The sequence below is a fragment of the Oryctolagus cuniculus genome, chromosome 9, assembly GCF_051225735.1.
Source record: "Oryctolagus cuniculus isolate XC-2025 breed Fujian yellow rabbit chromosome 9, ASM5122573v1, whole genome shotgun sequence".
Classification (NCBI taxonomy): domain Eukaryota; kingdom Metazoa; phylum Chordata; class Mammalia; order Lagomorpha; family Leporidae; genus Oryctolagus; species Oryctolagus cuniculus.
In genome coordinates, this window is record NC_142875.1 from 65,158,144 (window position 1) to 65,174,033 (window position 15,890).

At 40.7% G+C, this 15,890-nt stretch overlaps 1 protein-coding gene and 1 pseudogene across 4 annotated transcripts in view; both read right to left on the minus strand.

The window, feature by feature from the left end:
• The window catches only part of ZC3H13 (zinc finger CCCH-type containing 13), a 100,569-nt gene that overhangs the window by 36,626 nt on the left and 48,053 nt on the right, over positions 1-15,890 (minus strand). For all 3 annotated transcript variants that reach the window (XM_002712953.6, XM_008259990.5, XM_008259989.5), the window contains exons 9-10: positions 10,896-11,203; positions 4,324-4,779 (exon numbers count right to left, since the gene is read on the minus strand). In XM_002712953.6, the coding sequence (XP_002712999.3) occupies positions 4,324-4,779; positions 10,896-11,203 (764 nt within the window). The remainder of the gene's footprint in view (positions 1-4,323; positions 4,780-10,895; positions 11,204-15,890) is intronic.
• LOC149124585 (transcription factor BTF3 homolog 4 pseudogene) lies at positions 11,112-12,165 on the minus strand (annotated as a pseudogene). The gene is made up of 2 exons (XR_016212911.1): positions 11,673-12,165; positions 11,112-11,203 (listed from the first exon to the last, which is right to left on the minus strand). The product of XR_016212911.1 is annotated as a transcription factor BTF3 homolog 4 pseudogene (transcript).

Sequence of the window (15,890 nt, forward strand, 5' to 3'; positions counted from 1 at the left end):
AAACTGATCTTAGAGACACTCTGCATTCAACCATTTTAAATAAAACTCCTGGGAATGGCACTGTAGTGTGGCGGGTAAAGCCGCTGCCTGGAGTGCCGGCATCCCATGTGGGCACCAGTTCATGTCCCGGCTGCTCCACTTCTGATCCAGCTCTCTGCTGTGTCCTGGGAAAGCAGTGGAGATGGCCGGGTCCTTGGGCCCCAATACCCACATGGGAGACCTGGAGGAGACTCCTGGCTTCGGAACGGTACAGGTCTAGCCATTGTGGCCACTTGGGAAGTGAACAGGTGGATGGAAGACTCCCTCTCTCTCTACCTCTGCCTCTCTGTAACTCTGCCTTTCAAATAAATTAAAAAAAAAAAAAAAAAGCACACACACACCTTTACCAGCATATGTAGAAAACATAAAAATTGACTACTGATTCACAAAGTAAGATTTAATAAATACACATGTCAAAGAACTGACTTTGAATAGCTTATTCTCTAACAGCAGTTAAAATGGAAGGAGGTGACTTATTTTTAAGAATGTAGTTGGAAATCAAAAATTTCATTTCTTCATAATTCATGAATCTAAGGAGAAATCATATAAAAATTAAAATGAGTATTAACCAATACATATACTAAATATTTCACAAGCGTAAAATTCAAGAGTAGAAATTAATGAGTCAGAGGCTGGCGCCGTGGCTCACTTGGTTAATCCTCTGCTTGCAGCACCAGCCTCCCACATGGGCGCCGGGTTCTAGTCCTGGTTGCTGCTCTTCCAGTCCAGCTCTCTGCTATGGCCTGGGAAGGCAGTGGAGGATGGCCCAGGTGCTTGGGCCCTGCACCCCATGGGAGACCAGGAGGAAGGACCTGGGTTCTGGCTTTGAATCAGTGCAGCGCGCCAGCCATAGTGGACATTTGGGGAGTGAACCAACGAAAGGAAGACCTTTTTCTCTATCTCTCTCATTATCTAACTCTGCCTGTCAAATAAAAAAAAAAAAAAGAAATTAATGAATCACAACAAAAGAGATACAAAAAAAAAAAAAAAAAACAAAACCCAAGATTACTTCTTTGAAGATTCAAAACAGACAGCTCTCTTGCAAGGCTGATCAAGTAAAAAATATGGGAATGTAACTACAGATACATCAGACACAACAAAAAAGAAATTCGGTAACATCTTTTTATAATGAATTTGAAAAAAAATTTCCTGGGAAAATATAACCTACTAGAACTATTTCAAGAAGAAACAGAAAATCTACACACATCTAACTCAGAGCTACTAGAGATAAGCATTCAAAGAACAGATTATTAATCACTTACAAATTGTTCCAGAGAATCAACACATTTTATATGGCTAGTATAACTTTGATTCTCAAACTGAGGTAGAATACTCTTTCAAAAATGACAAGAATGTTGTGGCATACTAGAACTGTTAACTCTGGCTTGCAAGAGCCAACTGCGGGCACCATTCTCAAACCCGTATTGACTGACATCACATTAGCAGTTTTACATTTGCTGTGATAGGAGCTAGTTATACCATGGAAATCACCAAAAAATCAAAGTCAGAACTTTTTTCCTAAAGTCAGTTATATAACATTTATCACTGTACCTTTGCTTGTCAATCTCAATTAAAAATAAAATAAAAAATTAAAATTTAACATCTTATTCAAAAGCTATAAAATATTTAAAAATTGCATTATCCCAGGAATGCAAAGATAGCTTTAAACTTAAAACATAACATCAACGTGGGGCTGGCGCAGTGGTGTAGTAGTGGGTAAAGCCACCGGCCGCCTGCAGTGCTGGCAACCCATATGGGCACCAGTTCAAAGTGGCGCTGCTCCACTTCTGATCCAGCTCTCTGCTATGGCTGGGAAAGCAGCAGAAGATGGTCCAATTCCTTGGGCCCCTGCACTTACAATGGCGACCCAGAATAAGCTCCTGGTTTCGGATTGGTGCAGCTCCGGCCATTGCGGCCAACTGGGGACTGAACCAGCAGATGGAAGACCTCTCTCTTTCACTCTGCCTCTCCTTCTCTCTGTGTAACTCTAACTTTCAAATAAATAAATAAATCTTTAAAAGAAAAAAAAAAACATCAACATAAGTAACATGGTAACAGAGACAAACTACATGATCTTCTCAAGATAGAGAAAAATGAGCCGTGATAAAAACTAAACTGTGAAAATTAGTAGAACCCTTTAAAATAATAGGAAGTACTTGCAAAGGCCTGCAAATACCACATTTAATAGTGAAATGGCAGTCATAATCCTTTAATATCTGAAACAAAGCAAAGAAATCCATTCCTCTTATCTTCACACATTGTATTGATGCTGATGCTCAGCAGGTAAGCAAGTAGAAAAAAAAATAATAATCAGAAAAAAAGAGCCAAATCTGTTTCCAGATATATTTGTTAAGGGAATCTAATTAGATCTCTGAAGAAAATATAGCAAAATCACTTAACTGTAAGACTAACTTACAAATATCAATTGCCACTTCCATGTACCAGCAGTGAAGCATTTAAAAAAAGTAACACTTTAAAAGGCACCATTTTAGTGACATAAGTACATAATTATTCACTAAAGCACTGTTCAAGAGGGTAGAACATTGGAAAAACCTAAGCGTTTCATCAATTACAGGACTTGTTAACTTTACAGTATAACCTATAACAAATACTCTGTGTCAAAAGAAGGAAGTAGTTGCTTATGATGGAGTGAATTTCAGGAGTGAAAGCAGTGGAATGTAGGACATTGTACAGTTTTTTCCTTTAACTAAAAGTTTTTTAAAACTACTTTAGTAAATCTAGAAGGGAAAAATGGATATACATATTTGCTTGTGTGTAGTTTTTGAGGATACATTAAAAACTAGCCAAAGAGTGGTGGTCAAGGGTAGAAGGAAGGCTTTTCAATATACATCTTTTTGCACCTTTGAAATTTTGAACCATGTGAATGCATTTTTTTAAGGATTTATTCATTTATTTATTTGAAAGACAGAGTTACAATGAGAGAGGGAGAGAGATTTCCATCCACTTTTTCACTCTCCAAATGGCTACAAGAGCCAGGGTTGGGCCAGGCCAAAGCCAGGAGCCAAGAGTTTCTTTCAGGTCTCCCATGTGGGTGGCAGGAGTCTGTGGATTTGAGCTGTCTTCCACTGCTCTTCCCAGTCTGTGCATTTGAACTATCTTCCACTGCTCTTCCCAGGCTATCACTGGGGAGCTGAATCAAAAGTGGAGTGGCAGGGAGTTGAACCAGCAGCTATATGGGATGCAGGCACTGCAGGAGGTGGCTTAACCTGTCACGGTGCTGCCCTGACATGAATGCATCTTACAGAAAATTTTTAAGTACTACCTACAATGGCAACAAAAATAGAGGATACCCAGAGTATGTATAAAACCTTAATGGGAAAAATTATAAACTAATAAACTCAATTCATTTGAAATAAAAACTTAACAGTTTTTCATGAAGTTAAAAACTATTTCTAAAATTTACATGAAAAAAGCAAGGCATCAAGAACAATGAAAGCCAAAACAACTATGAAGAAGTAGAAAAATGTGAAGCTATAATATTGACTAGGCACAGACCAAGAAACCAAAACAAAAAAGTGATCAGCTTTGCAGCAGTGCCTGGGGTGACAGTAAAGAGAAAGATCAAAGCTAATTGTTTGAACAGCTTGAACAGTCAGAAATGCATTGTAATTTTGAAAATCTACCATTTAAATTGTATAATTATTTTGCATGAAGTTACTTCAAAAAGGTCACGGAAAATGGAATAAAAAACTTTTTTTTATGCAAAGTCTCTGAAATCCACACATAGTTGTTTATAAGATGCATTTTCACGAACCTTTTGAAGATCCCCTCTCCAGCACAGATTTCAAAATTTTTTTGCACTAAAATGAACATTTGAAAATACTTCCTTGTATAAGTTTAACTGAAATTTTGTATTTAGTTGTGGTTACTGATTACCTGATTTCTGATTTTAAAATGTTGCCTTCTGGGACGTCTTCTAATAAAAGATTTCTCAAACGTGAAAAAAAAAAAAAAAAAAAAGAAAGAAAAAGAAAATACTTCCTTGTGATTCTACTTTTTGGCCTTACAGCAATTTTCTAGGTGTTTCATATCAGTTACGATGGGAAGTATGACTGAATATAATCAAAAAGAAGGTCTAGGTGAAGCCCCATTTATGTTTTGCTACTTCAGTAATTCTGATTCTGAATTTATAGGGACAATAAAAAATTCAATGAATTAAAAATTATTTTGACAAAATGATAACAAATATAAGAAACCTTAGTAGATTGAATACATCTATATGAGCATTCAAGATACAGTTCACTGACAAATCATAAACCTTACCCTTTTCAGGTAACTCTGGACCTCTCCCCCTACTTCTGCCCATTCGGTCATTCCTAATTTCACTTCGAGACTCATTTCTAGAATCATTCCTTATCTCAGTACGAGAACTTTCTTCTCTCAAATGGTTTCTGCCATAATTCCGGGATTCTTCCTGGTATGCATCCTCTTTTCGATGATTATCTCGACCTTCACGGTCTCTGTACTCATGGGCATCGCGAGTAGACCGAGAATCTCTGGGATCGCGGCTCTCTTTGGTTTCTCGGCCGTAATCCCTCATCTCCCTGGAGTCCCGAATGTCTCTGGAGTCTCTCAGTTCCCTTCGCTCTCTGGTATCTCTTCGATCACGACCATCTCGAGGTTCTCTGTCTTCCCTGTGGTCTCTAGAAGAGCTCTGATCTTGCTCATACTCTCGTTCTTCTCTTGTATCCTTTTCTCTATCCCTTTTGCCTCTAGTGTCTGTAACACAATTTTGGGAATAAACTGTAATTCCTTTTACAAATTTTCAATATTAAATATACAGTTTTAAGAATTGTATTACAACTTTCTTTTCAGAATAAGGGAAGAAAACTATGGTAAATAAGAAAATTAAAAGCATTTGTAAGCTGAAATTCAAAAGGTAATTTTAATAATACTTGATAACCATGTTTCTGGTTACACAAACTGAACATGAATGACTCCTGCCCCAATATACTCATCCACACAGATCCTAAAAATAACTAAAATAAGTAAGTTGGTCTTGGATCATTGATGGCTGATGCTTTAGAAATCACTTTTAGATCAAGAGGCACAATACCTTTAATCAGTTCTACTAAGTTTTGGGTTAGAGTAGACCGCATGTAACCACCTCAAATGTACTTAAACACTTGAGAGTAGCCTACAGTTTTCAGGTTGGCTGACAAAGAAATACTGTTATTCACCCTTTTCCTGACACTTAATGGTATCACATTCATGTAAGCAACAGTTTCTAAAACTTTCTCTACTTAAAGCAATTCCTATCATATTACCAAAACCAAATTTCATTGTTTAAAAAGCCAGAATGAACATCACTGATGATCTAACCAACCATGACATTTTCTCATACGAAGAAAAAGGCCTAAAATCAATTTACAAACGTTAGAAACTGTGGGGAGCAATCCGGACTAGACTGAGTTACTGGAATTAAGACTTATTCTATGCATCTGCTCTCCCACAATATGGCGCTGGGAGAGAAGTAAACAGCTTCTACACAGCTGCCTCCAGTTCAACCAATAAACTGTAGGACTTGCTCCTGATTGGAGGAGAGCAGCGTACTCGGCGTGTGGGCAGCCGAGTTAGGATTGGCGGAGGAGGACTATAAAGGAGGAGAGAGACGGCATGCACCAGGAACATCTAAGGGGGAACATCTATCTGAAGGAACACCTGTGCAGCCCCCGAGAAAGCCGGCCGGCGGTGTGCCGCTCCCCTGCGGAAGTGGGGAATGCGGCCAGGGGGAACTGCCCTTCCACGGAGGTGGAAGGGATAGTAGCCAACCCGGGAAGAACCAGCAGCAAACCCGGGGAGGGCCGAGCAGACGAAAGAACAGCGCAGGGCTTAGTGTCGTTCCTCCATGAAGACGGGGAGCGACATAATGGTGCCGTGACTCGGATAGGAAACCTGACTCGGATAGGAAACCTAGGACGGATAGGAAACTTAGGAGGGAAGAAACGGGAAGAACTGGGAAAATATCGGAGAGAGAGACTAGCAAACAGCCTAGGGAAAATATCAGAGAGAGAGACTAGCAAACAGCCTAGGGAAAAGCCGGACGAGAAAGGTGCCGGAAGAAGCTATTGAAAGCCTAGGCATAGACTCAGATACGGACTACGGGGGGAAGCTGGGAGAAATCTCTAAGGTCGAAAGCGAAAGTGAAAGCTAGAGCAAACAGACTCGGATACGGACTGTGGGGAGAGGCCAGGAGAAATGAGGGAGGAATATTGTTGGAGGAAAGCTTGGGGAAACATACCGGGTAGAGAAAAATGTTAGGGAAATTGAAGCCGCGGGGGGCAGGCCAAGGCGGAAACGGAAGCCATTTTGGGATTCTCAAGTTAGCCCGGGAATAGGGGGCGAAAGGTTGAAACCAGAAGCTGAAACGTAAGCCAGATTGGGATCCGTCTGATTAGCCCGGGGAGCAAAGGACGGGAAGCCAGATCGTGGGGCGGAGACGTAAGCTGGGTTGAATTCGCCAGGCTAGCCCGGGGAACTTAGATTGAATGCTAGTGGCGGACACGTAAGCTACGCTGTGTGACTCGCGGAAGCCGCCGCGTGCAGAGAGAGCACGGGGCGTGAATAGATAGGGAACGGGGCTGGCGCGAGGCCGTGGTTCAGACGCGAAAGGGTTAAGTGCGAGACTGCGGAGTGTGCGCGCAAAGCCGGGAAGCTGCGCAGATGAGAGAGGCGCGGGCTGAAGCGGCTCAGCCGGAAAGCCGCGGAGAAATAGCCTCGGGGCGGAGCCTGCCGGCAGGGCGAGGCACCAGGAAGCTGCAGGGATAAGAGAAATAGAAGTTTAGAAGCAAAGTGAGAGAAATAGGAATGCTGGAAGATAGAAGTAAAATGGGAGAAATAGGAATGCCCGGAGATAGAAAAATAGAGAAATAGAAAGGCCTCCCCTCAACATGGCAGTGAGAGAGCTTGGATTCGGTCTGCCTGATTAAGTGAGGCGATGAGCACGATGAGCACCTGCGGCAGCTAGCAGCTTATGCGCCGCAGGTCACCGAAGTCAGGCACGAATTAACATCAGTAAGGCCTCCCCACAAAAAGGCAATGAGAAGGCTTGGATTCGGTTTGCCTGATAGGGCTTGTAAGCCCCTGCGGGCAGAGCAGAGCATGCGCTGCAGGTCACCGAACACAGGCACGCATCAGCGCCTAAAAAACCTCCTCACAACATGGCGAAGAGAGGACCCGGATTCGGTTTTCCTGATTGATAGGACTTGTAAGAACCTGTGGCAACTCTAGCAAGCAGAGCAGAGTGTGTGCCACGGGGCACCGAAGACAGGCGCGTATCAACGCTAAAAATAAAAAGAAAGGGGGATCTGTGGGGAGCAATCCGGACTAGACTGAGTTACTGGAATTAAGACTTATTCTATGCATCTGCTCTCCCACAATATGGCGCTGGGAGAGAAGTAAACAGCTTCTACACAGCTGCCTCCAGTTCAACCAATAAACTGTAGGACTTGCTCCTGATTGGAGGAGAGCAGCGTACTCGGCGTGTGGGCAGCCGAGTTAGGATTGGCGGAGGAGGACTATAAAGGAGGAGAGAGACGGCATGCACCAGGAACATCTAAGGGGGAACATCTATCTGAAGGAACACCTGTGCAGCCCCCGAGAAAGCCGGCCGGCGGTGTGCCGCTCCCCTGCGGAAGTGGGGAATGCGGCCAGGGGGAACTGCCCTTCCACGGAGGTGGAAGGGATAGTAGCCAACCCGGGGAGGGCCGAGCAGACGAAAGAACAGCGCAGGGCTTAGTGTCGTTCCTCCACGAAGACGGGGAGCGACAAGAAACCACTCTTTAGGTGCCTAGAAAATACACAAATTGATTATAACATAAACATAAAATGAAGTTAAAGAAGTAACAACAGAACATCAAAGAATAATTCCTGTCTTTTTTTTTCTTCCTAGATAGCTTTCTTTTTTTTCCCCACAAAGAGCCTTTTATTTAAGGAATACAAAGTTCATGCATTTCATAAATACAACTTTAGAAACATAGTGATTCTTCAACTGTACCTGCCCACCCACTCACACTTCCACCCCTCTTCCTCCTCCCTCTTATTCCCAGTCTTATTTTTAACAAAGAACTATTTTGAATTAAATTTATACACAGAAGATTAACTCTATACTAAGTAAAAAGTTCAACAAAATGTATGTAAAAAAAAAAAAAAAAAAAACTGTTCCCCAACAGTTGAGACAAGGGCTGTTCAAAGTCATGACATTTCCAAAATAATTTCATTTCTTTTTTTTTAAGCTTTTTTTTTGAGAAACTTAACTAACTTTAAAGAAGAACCCAAGAATGATACATATTTTGTGAGCACTTAGACATAACTATAACTTATGAGACATAAGAATACCCTCCATTTAATATACTAAAATGAAATAGATCTTTGAGAACAAGTTTTACTATTAACTCTCATAATACAACTCTTTGAGGACAGAGGTCTTGCATGGGAAGTTAGTGCACAGAGACTCCTGTTGTTAATTAAACAATTAACACTCTTATGTATGATGTCAGTGATCACCCAAGACTCTTGACATGACCTGCGTCGGTTATGGTAGCCTTTTGAATCCACAAATTCCTTTAATAACTAGACAAGGCCATAAGCAAAGTAGAAGTTTTCTCCTCCCTTCATAGAAAAGTACATCCTTCTCTGATGACCACTTCTTTCCACTGGGGTCTTACCCACCAAGTCCTTCATGTAGGATACTTTTTGCCAGTGTCTTGGCTTTCCATGTCTGAAACCTGTCCTTTTTGATTAGATTCTTCTGCAAGTTGCTCTTAACATCTGGAATTGTCTCAATCTGATGCTACTTAAGCAACTATAGCAACCTGATGCCTAAAACATTCTGACTTTACCTTACTTTCTCTTTGCCTGTAGTAACTAGGTCCATTTACTTTTCAAGAACCCAAACATCAGATCCTTTTTTTCATAACACTTCCACCTGTCTTTACAAATACATCTAGTTACTATGTGTTTTTCTTTATCCACCTGTCCATCCTTCCACTGAAATGATTCTTATTTCAGAAAATGACCTCTAAACATAGGACAAAACACCTGCTGGAAGGTCAATGAACCATCCTCCTTAGAAAGGATCCTTCCTGTAACATAAGCACTGCATATCACAAAAAAGCACTTGTTCAGACTCAAGTGAATACTATTTCCCCTTCACTACTGTGTTTAACAATAGTTTTCATTCAAAAAGTAATCACTAAAAATGAGTAAAGTCTAGTTGTTAAATACTGTTTAAAATTAATAGGTAAGTATAAGAGAATTTTCCCATTTTATCAATGTTGCATAAATATTGGGCTGACATTTTTAGCAAGTGATCCATAACATATTCAAAAGCATATATACAAGGAATAATTATATAAAACAGGTGCTTTTTCCAAGCCCTATCTCAACATTAATCATTTTCTTGAATAAAAGAAACTGATTAATTATTGCTTGCACTGTTGATAAAGAGAATAACTAAGTTCAACATACATTATAGGAGATCACTGTACTGTACTCACAAAGAGACTTTTAAAATGAAAATTGAACAGAAATTTATTGTAAGTAAGCAAGTATATGCTCAACAACAAATTCAGGAGATGCTAGGAAAAAGATGTGCTAAATAAATAAGGACAAGAAACGTACAGAAAGGGGTGAGTGTTATTAGGACATACTGCCAGGAAATATCTCAACAAATCCAAAGTTAACTTAATTCCCAGGAATCTAGAAAGCAAAACTGCTTTGTATACTTCTTTTTTATGAGTTATACCCAGAAATCCAATTATTTGGTTTACACTGACTTTCTGAAAGTTTCCTTCAGGCTTTACCCTTTTATTACACACTTCTGATTCATTTAAGCTCAGCTCCCTGATCTGCTTCTTCTCTTCCTTTTACTTCTTCTTTTTTTTTTTGTAAAGATTTATTTACATATTTGAGAGGCAGAGTTACACAAAGGTAGAGACAGAGAGAAATCTTTCATCTGCTGGTTCACTCCCCAAATGGCTACAACAACAGGGGCTGGGCTAGGACAAAGCTAGGAGTCAGTAACTACATCGGGTCTTCCACATGGGTGATAGGGGCCCAAGCACTTGGGCCATCTTCTACTGCTTTCCCAGGTGCAGCAGCAAGAAGCTGGATCAGAACTGGAGCAGTCAGGACCCCAACTGCACCCATTTAGGATGCTGGCATCCATCACAGATAGCAGTGACTCACTGAAAAGGATAATCTAGGAATCCCATGGCCAAAAATTTCTAAACTCAAGGGTACTTAGTAAAGCATCTTAATTAAAGAAAACACCGACTTAGCACACCTATAAATGGTCCCATGTGTGTACTTATTGGGTTGTATTTCTTTGTTGTTAAGCATTTCCAGGTGCCCACAATAACTTGTCTTTTTGTTACCTAAGACTTAATACAGCACAGTCCTCCCCCATCTCTTATTATAGCAATAAATCTGTGTAAAATTTTTTAACACAGAAAATTATTTAAGTAAAAGAACTCTTTAAAAAATCAAGCTTCAGGAGCCAGGACTGTGGTGTAGAAGGTTAAACCTCCACCTACGATGCTCGCATTTCATATGGCCGGCAGCTACTCCTCCAATCGAGCTCTCTGCTGACGGCCTGGGAAGGCAGTGGAAGATGGCCCAAGTGTTTGGGCCCCTGCACCTGCGTGGGAGACCCAGAAGGAGCTCCTGGCTCCTGACTTCGCCCCAGCTCCTGCTGTTGCAGCCATTTGGAGAGTGAACCAGTGGACAGAAGACCTTTCTCTCTGTCTCTCCCTTTCTCTCTAACTCTCTCTCTCTCAAAGAAATAAATAAAATCTTAAAAAAAAAAAAAAATCAAGCTCCGGGACAGTGCATACCTTCCCTCCTTTCATGACGCCGATCATGAGACTGCGAAGTTCGTTCATGATCATGCCTCCCCTTCTCTCGCATTGGGGAGCGATGTCTTGGGGGACTCTGCTTTCTCTGAGGAGAGGACAAAGAATGCGAAGCATAAGGAGAAGCAGAACGTCGTAAAGGTGGAGTCAGGGTCCGCTGGTAAGATGGGGAAGGAGTCCTTTTTCGACGAGGAGAAGGAGAATGTCTTTGGATAGAGGATCCTGATTGTGAGGAAGATGAGTGATGTCTAGAAGATATAGGAGAATGATGTCCTGAAGGGGAAGTAGACCTAAAAGGAAAACACAGCAAAAAATGTGTTCAGGAGCTTTCATTTCTTTAAAAACCAAAAATTAAAGCTACAAGTGTAAAAAAAAACCTCAGGATAAATTTTAATTCAAATGTAAAATAATAAACTGCCTTATAAAGATGTGACCAATTTTTTTTTTCGGGGTGGGGAGGACAAATGAAAAGATCTGTTTTCCAATTTGCTCTCCACTGTAAACAAAATACTCACATGCATATACATACACACATACACATACCCGAAAATACCCCCAAAACAAAAAAAAAAGAAAAAAAAAAACAAAACAAGAATTAAAACCCAAAACACTCAAACTGAACCTTTGAGTGTTTTGGTCAAAATACTTCATATTTTGACCAAAAGAATAGATCCTGGGAGGAAACACAAAATGTGAAATCAAATGATGGAACAATGCTAAACAAACAGCATTATTAATATACAAAATATATTACTGAACTAGTAACAAGTGATGTTCTCTGTGTCTGTAAAACTTTGGAACCAAGAGCGAATTTAGTTAACTTCACTCTTTAATGCTTCATCAAAATTTTCTACAAGATCTGAAACATCATCATCTTCCTCATCAATGTCTTCTGGTATTGATGCTTTGCTACCCAACACTTGCCATGGGAACTGTCCTGCTAACTTCTCAAGACTTAGTTAAGCTATCAGCACAAGTGGAATTAATATTCCAGGAAGCATTTGTGTGATTGGCTTGGCTTCTGCATGAACAGTAACTGCCAAGGTGTTAGCTGAGAGGGAAGCTCAGACTTTTGGATTGTTGAAATGAGTAACTGTCCCACCATCTTTAATCATGTTCGCCTCTTCAATACCAGCTATATTATTCACAGCCGGCTTTTTGAAAGAACTCTAAAACTGTCATCAGCTGAAGCTGTTCTATTACTACCTTCTTTCTGCAAGCTGTTCTCTAGCCCCCTATCCACACCTGAGCCTGAAGTCTGACTAACTTTTCTTGACTCGCGCTGTTGGTAAATCTCCAATACCAGAATGGAACAACACCAGAATGTAGCAAGAGCAAGATGTGACCAATTTTCAAGTCAACTGGAACCAGCAGTTGTAGAAGAGTTATGCAGGGCATTTCTCCCAAGAATTAGTGTCAAGGCACATTGCCTTTTTCTCAAGCAACATTCTCCCTACAGCACAGACCTAACATTTACCCTAACATGAAGTACAGAACTCACTCTGATAATCTGATAGTGTAAGTAAGTACGTGGCAGGGGCAGGGAGGGACTCACCAACAGCTATTGAGAAAATATATTAGTGAGCTCTAGCTAGAAAGTGGCTGTGAGAAAGCCTGTAAATTCAAGGCTTTGGAAAAATGGAAACTCTCACTAGCTAAGCCAAACAAAAAGTCTCTGCTGCCTCACTTGACATTTAGGATTATGAAAGATTTCTGGGCTTAAGGACCTTTCCTTAACAGAGTATATATATATACTGTCTTTTTTTTTTTTTTTTAAGATTTATTTATTTATTTGAAAGGCAGAGAGTTACAGAGAGGCAGAGGCAGAGAGAAATAGAGAAGCGTCTTTTATCCGCTGGTTCACTGCCCAGATGCCGCAAGGGCCGGAGCAGAGCTGATCCGAAGCCAGGAGCCAGAAGCCTTTTCTGGGTCTCCCATGTGGACGCAGAAGGTCTGAGGACTTGGGCCATCTTCCACTGCTTTCCCAGGCTACATCAGAGAGCTGGATCAGAAGTGGATTAGCCAGGACTTGAACTGGTGCCAACATGGGATGCCGGCACTGCAGGTGGTGGCTTTACCCGCTATGCCATAATACCGGGCCCTATATACTGTCTATCTAAATTTGCCTTTATTTATTAGCAGAAAAAATTGAGATTTAGTTCACAATTCTTGGTTTAAGCAAGGTTTCCTCTATTCCCTTCAAATCACCTTTCATTGCTACCAGAGAAACAACTTAAAACCACACAAAGCACGTCTCAATAACTCCTGGTCTGTTGAATATATATAATGTGTGTGTGAAGGGAGAGTTGGATTATACATACTTGTGCAATAACTAAAAAGGAACAGGACTGCTTTTGTTTTTGTTTTGCTTTGTAAAAATTTACTTTATTTACTTAAAAGGCAGAGTTATAGATAGAGAAGGAGAAAGGGAGAGATAGAGATCAATCTTCCATCTGCTGATTCACTGCCCAGATGGCCACAACAGCTGGTGCTGGGCCAGGCTGAAGCCCCTTTGGCGACAAGGGTCCAAGCACTTGGGCCATCTTCTGCTGCCTTTCCTAGGCGCATTAGCAGGGAGCTCGATTATCAGCTGGGACTCGATCTATGCTTATGTGGGATGCTGGTGCTGCAGGGCGTGCTTAACCCGCTAGGGATTAATGTTCAAAATAACATTCTAAAGATCACATGTCTAGATAGGTAAGTATCATATTCCTCAAAGCAATCATTTCAGGGACTAGATGCTTATTTTTTAAAATTCTGATGTTCTAGTCAACATATTGTAGAACTGCCTTCAGTATTTGTGATAACTGTATTTTTTCATATCTGCAATAGTGGCAAAGCCATTAGCTCCAAATCACGGTTTCTCAACCTTGGTACTAACCCTACTCACATTTTGTCCTGGTTAATTCTTAGGGGGCCAGGGGCTGGGGAGGCGGGGGGTGGGGGTTGGGAAGAGTAGTTGTCTTGTTCATTGCTGGATGTTTAGCAGCATCCCTGACCAATACTCACTAGATGCCAAGACCATCTCCCATCACGCTGTGACAACAAAAAATTACTCCAAACATTACCAAATGTTCCCTAGGAGGCAAAAATCACCCATAGTTGAGAATAACCACCCTAAGCCATGCAGATTAAAAATTATGCCCACTTAGACCTTTTATCAATAAAAGATTTAAACATGTTGGTAAGTTAGGAAAGTGACCTAAGAAAGAATGTGGAATAAGAATTTAGGCAAATAAAACACTTTTTTGGGTAACAGTTGACTAAAAAATAAAAGTATGCTAACTAGAACACTACATTCATGTATGTCGCTCCCCCTCTTCATGGAGGAACGACACTAAACCCTGCCTAGGATTCATATCCGAGTCACGGCACCATTATGTCGCTCCCCCTCTTCGTGGAGGAACGACACAGGACCCTGCGCTGTTCTTTCGTCTGCTTGGCCCTCCCCGGGTTTGCTGCTGGTTCTTCCCGGGTTGGCTACCGTCCCTTCCACCTCCGTGGAAGGGCAGTTCCCCCTGCCACATTCCCCACTTCCGCGGGGGAGCGGCACACCGCCGGCCGGCTCTCTCGGGGGCTGCACAGGTGTTCCTTCAGATAGATGTTCCCCTTAGATGTTCCTGGTGCATGTTGTCTCTCTCCTCCTTTATAGTCCTCCTCCACCAATCCCAACTCGGCTGCCCACACGCCGAGTACGCTGCTCTCCTCCAATCAGGAGCAAGTCCTACAGTTTATTGGTTGAACTGGAGGCAGCTGTGTAGAAGCTGTTTTCTCCTCTCCCAGCGCCATATTGTGGGAGAGCAGATGCATAGAGTAAGTCTTAATTCCAGTAACTTAGTCTAGTCCGGGTTGCTCCCCACAATGTAAACATCTAATTATCTGTAATTCTATTAAAGGTTTATACTTTCAATCAAAATTGTTTTTCTTTTCTAATAGAAAAGTCCTAAGTCACTAAAACTTAATTGACTCTAAATAAAATTTATTTACTTACAGGTACTAAGAGATATGCTCAGTAAATCCTAGCCAGATTTAGAAAATTATTTATGACAAATGGTCATTCAAATGCATCCTAGAGAACACATATCATTTGTCATCTGGTGCTTTTCAATTTCAATGTCATCAGGTTCCAGTTAATTTAGAAACATTTAATTTAATAAAATAAAGAACAGCTTTCCACTAAACAGACATTTTGGTTATCTTTGAGTTTATTTCTGGGGTATAGACTTAAAATTGTTTAAAGGATGTTTATAATAGCATTTGGTGATTAGTTCAAAGTAGAACATGAAAAAATGAGATGTTTTATACATACTATCTTAAAAAAAAAAAAAAGAAACCACATTACAGTCCAATTACCTTTCTATTTAAACTTGGTATCTACAGCATGGAAAAAAAAATTCAGTCCAAACTTAGGACAATCAAGTTATCATAGTAAGGCCAGAACACTGTCAAGTAATGGCTTTTTAGCATTTTAATCATACTTTTTTCTTACTTACCGTTCAGGGGAAAAAATGTTTCAGAATACTGTTGAATTAATTTGGCATCTTTACATTTTCCTCTGTGTTATTACTCTTTTAAAAGTATGTTGACTATGAATAGTGAAGAGAGAAGACCCAGTTACTAAAAAAAAGACGCCTCTGGTTACTAAAAAAAGATGGGTCAAACCATAGATGTGAACCCACTGGGACCTGGCCCCATCTCATTTCTGCATATATAGAAGGTCTGTCTCTAGGTAATGAAACTTTCTCGAAATTTGGTCAGAATTACTAGTACTTTAGCTATAGATTATAAAACAGAGATATATAAGTACCCTTAGAACACCAACAACTTTACTTTGGCTGATTTCTTACTTGCGGGAAAAAAAATAGGTGATAGTTTAAATTCAAATAAAGCAAAAAGGATACTGAATGAAGAAGAGTTCAATACCTTAAAAATGAAATCTATAACATCAACAACAGCACTGTAATTTATAGCACTTTG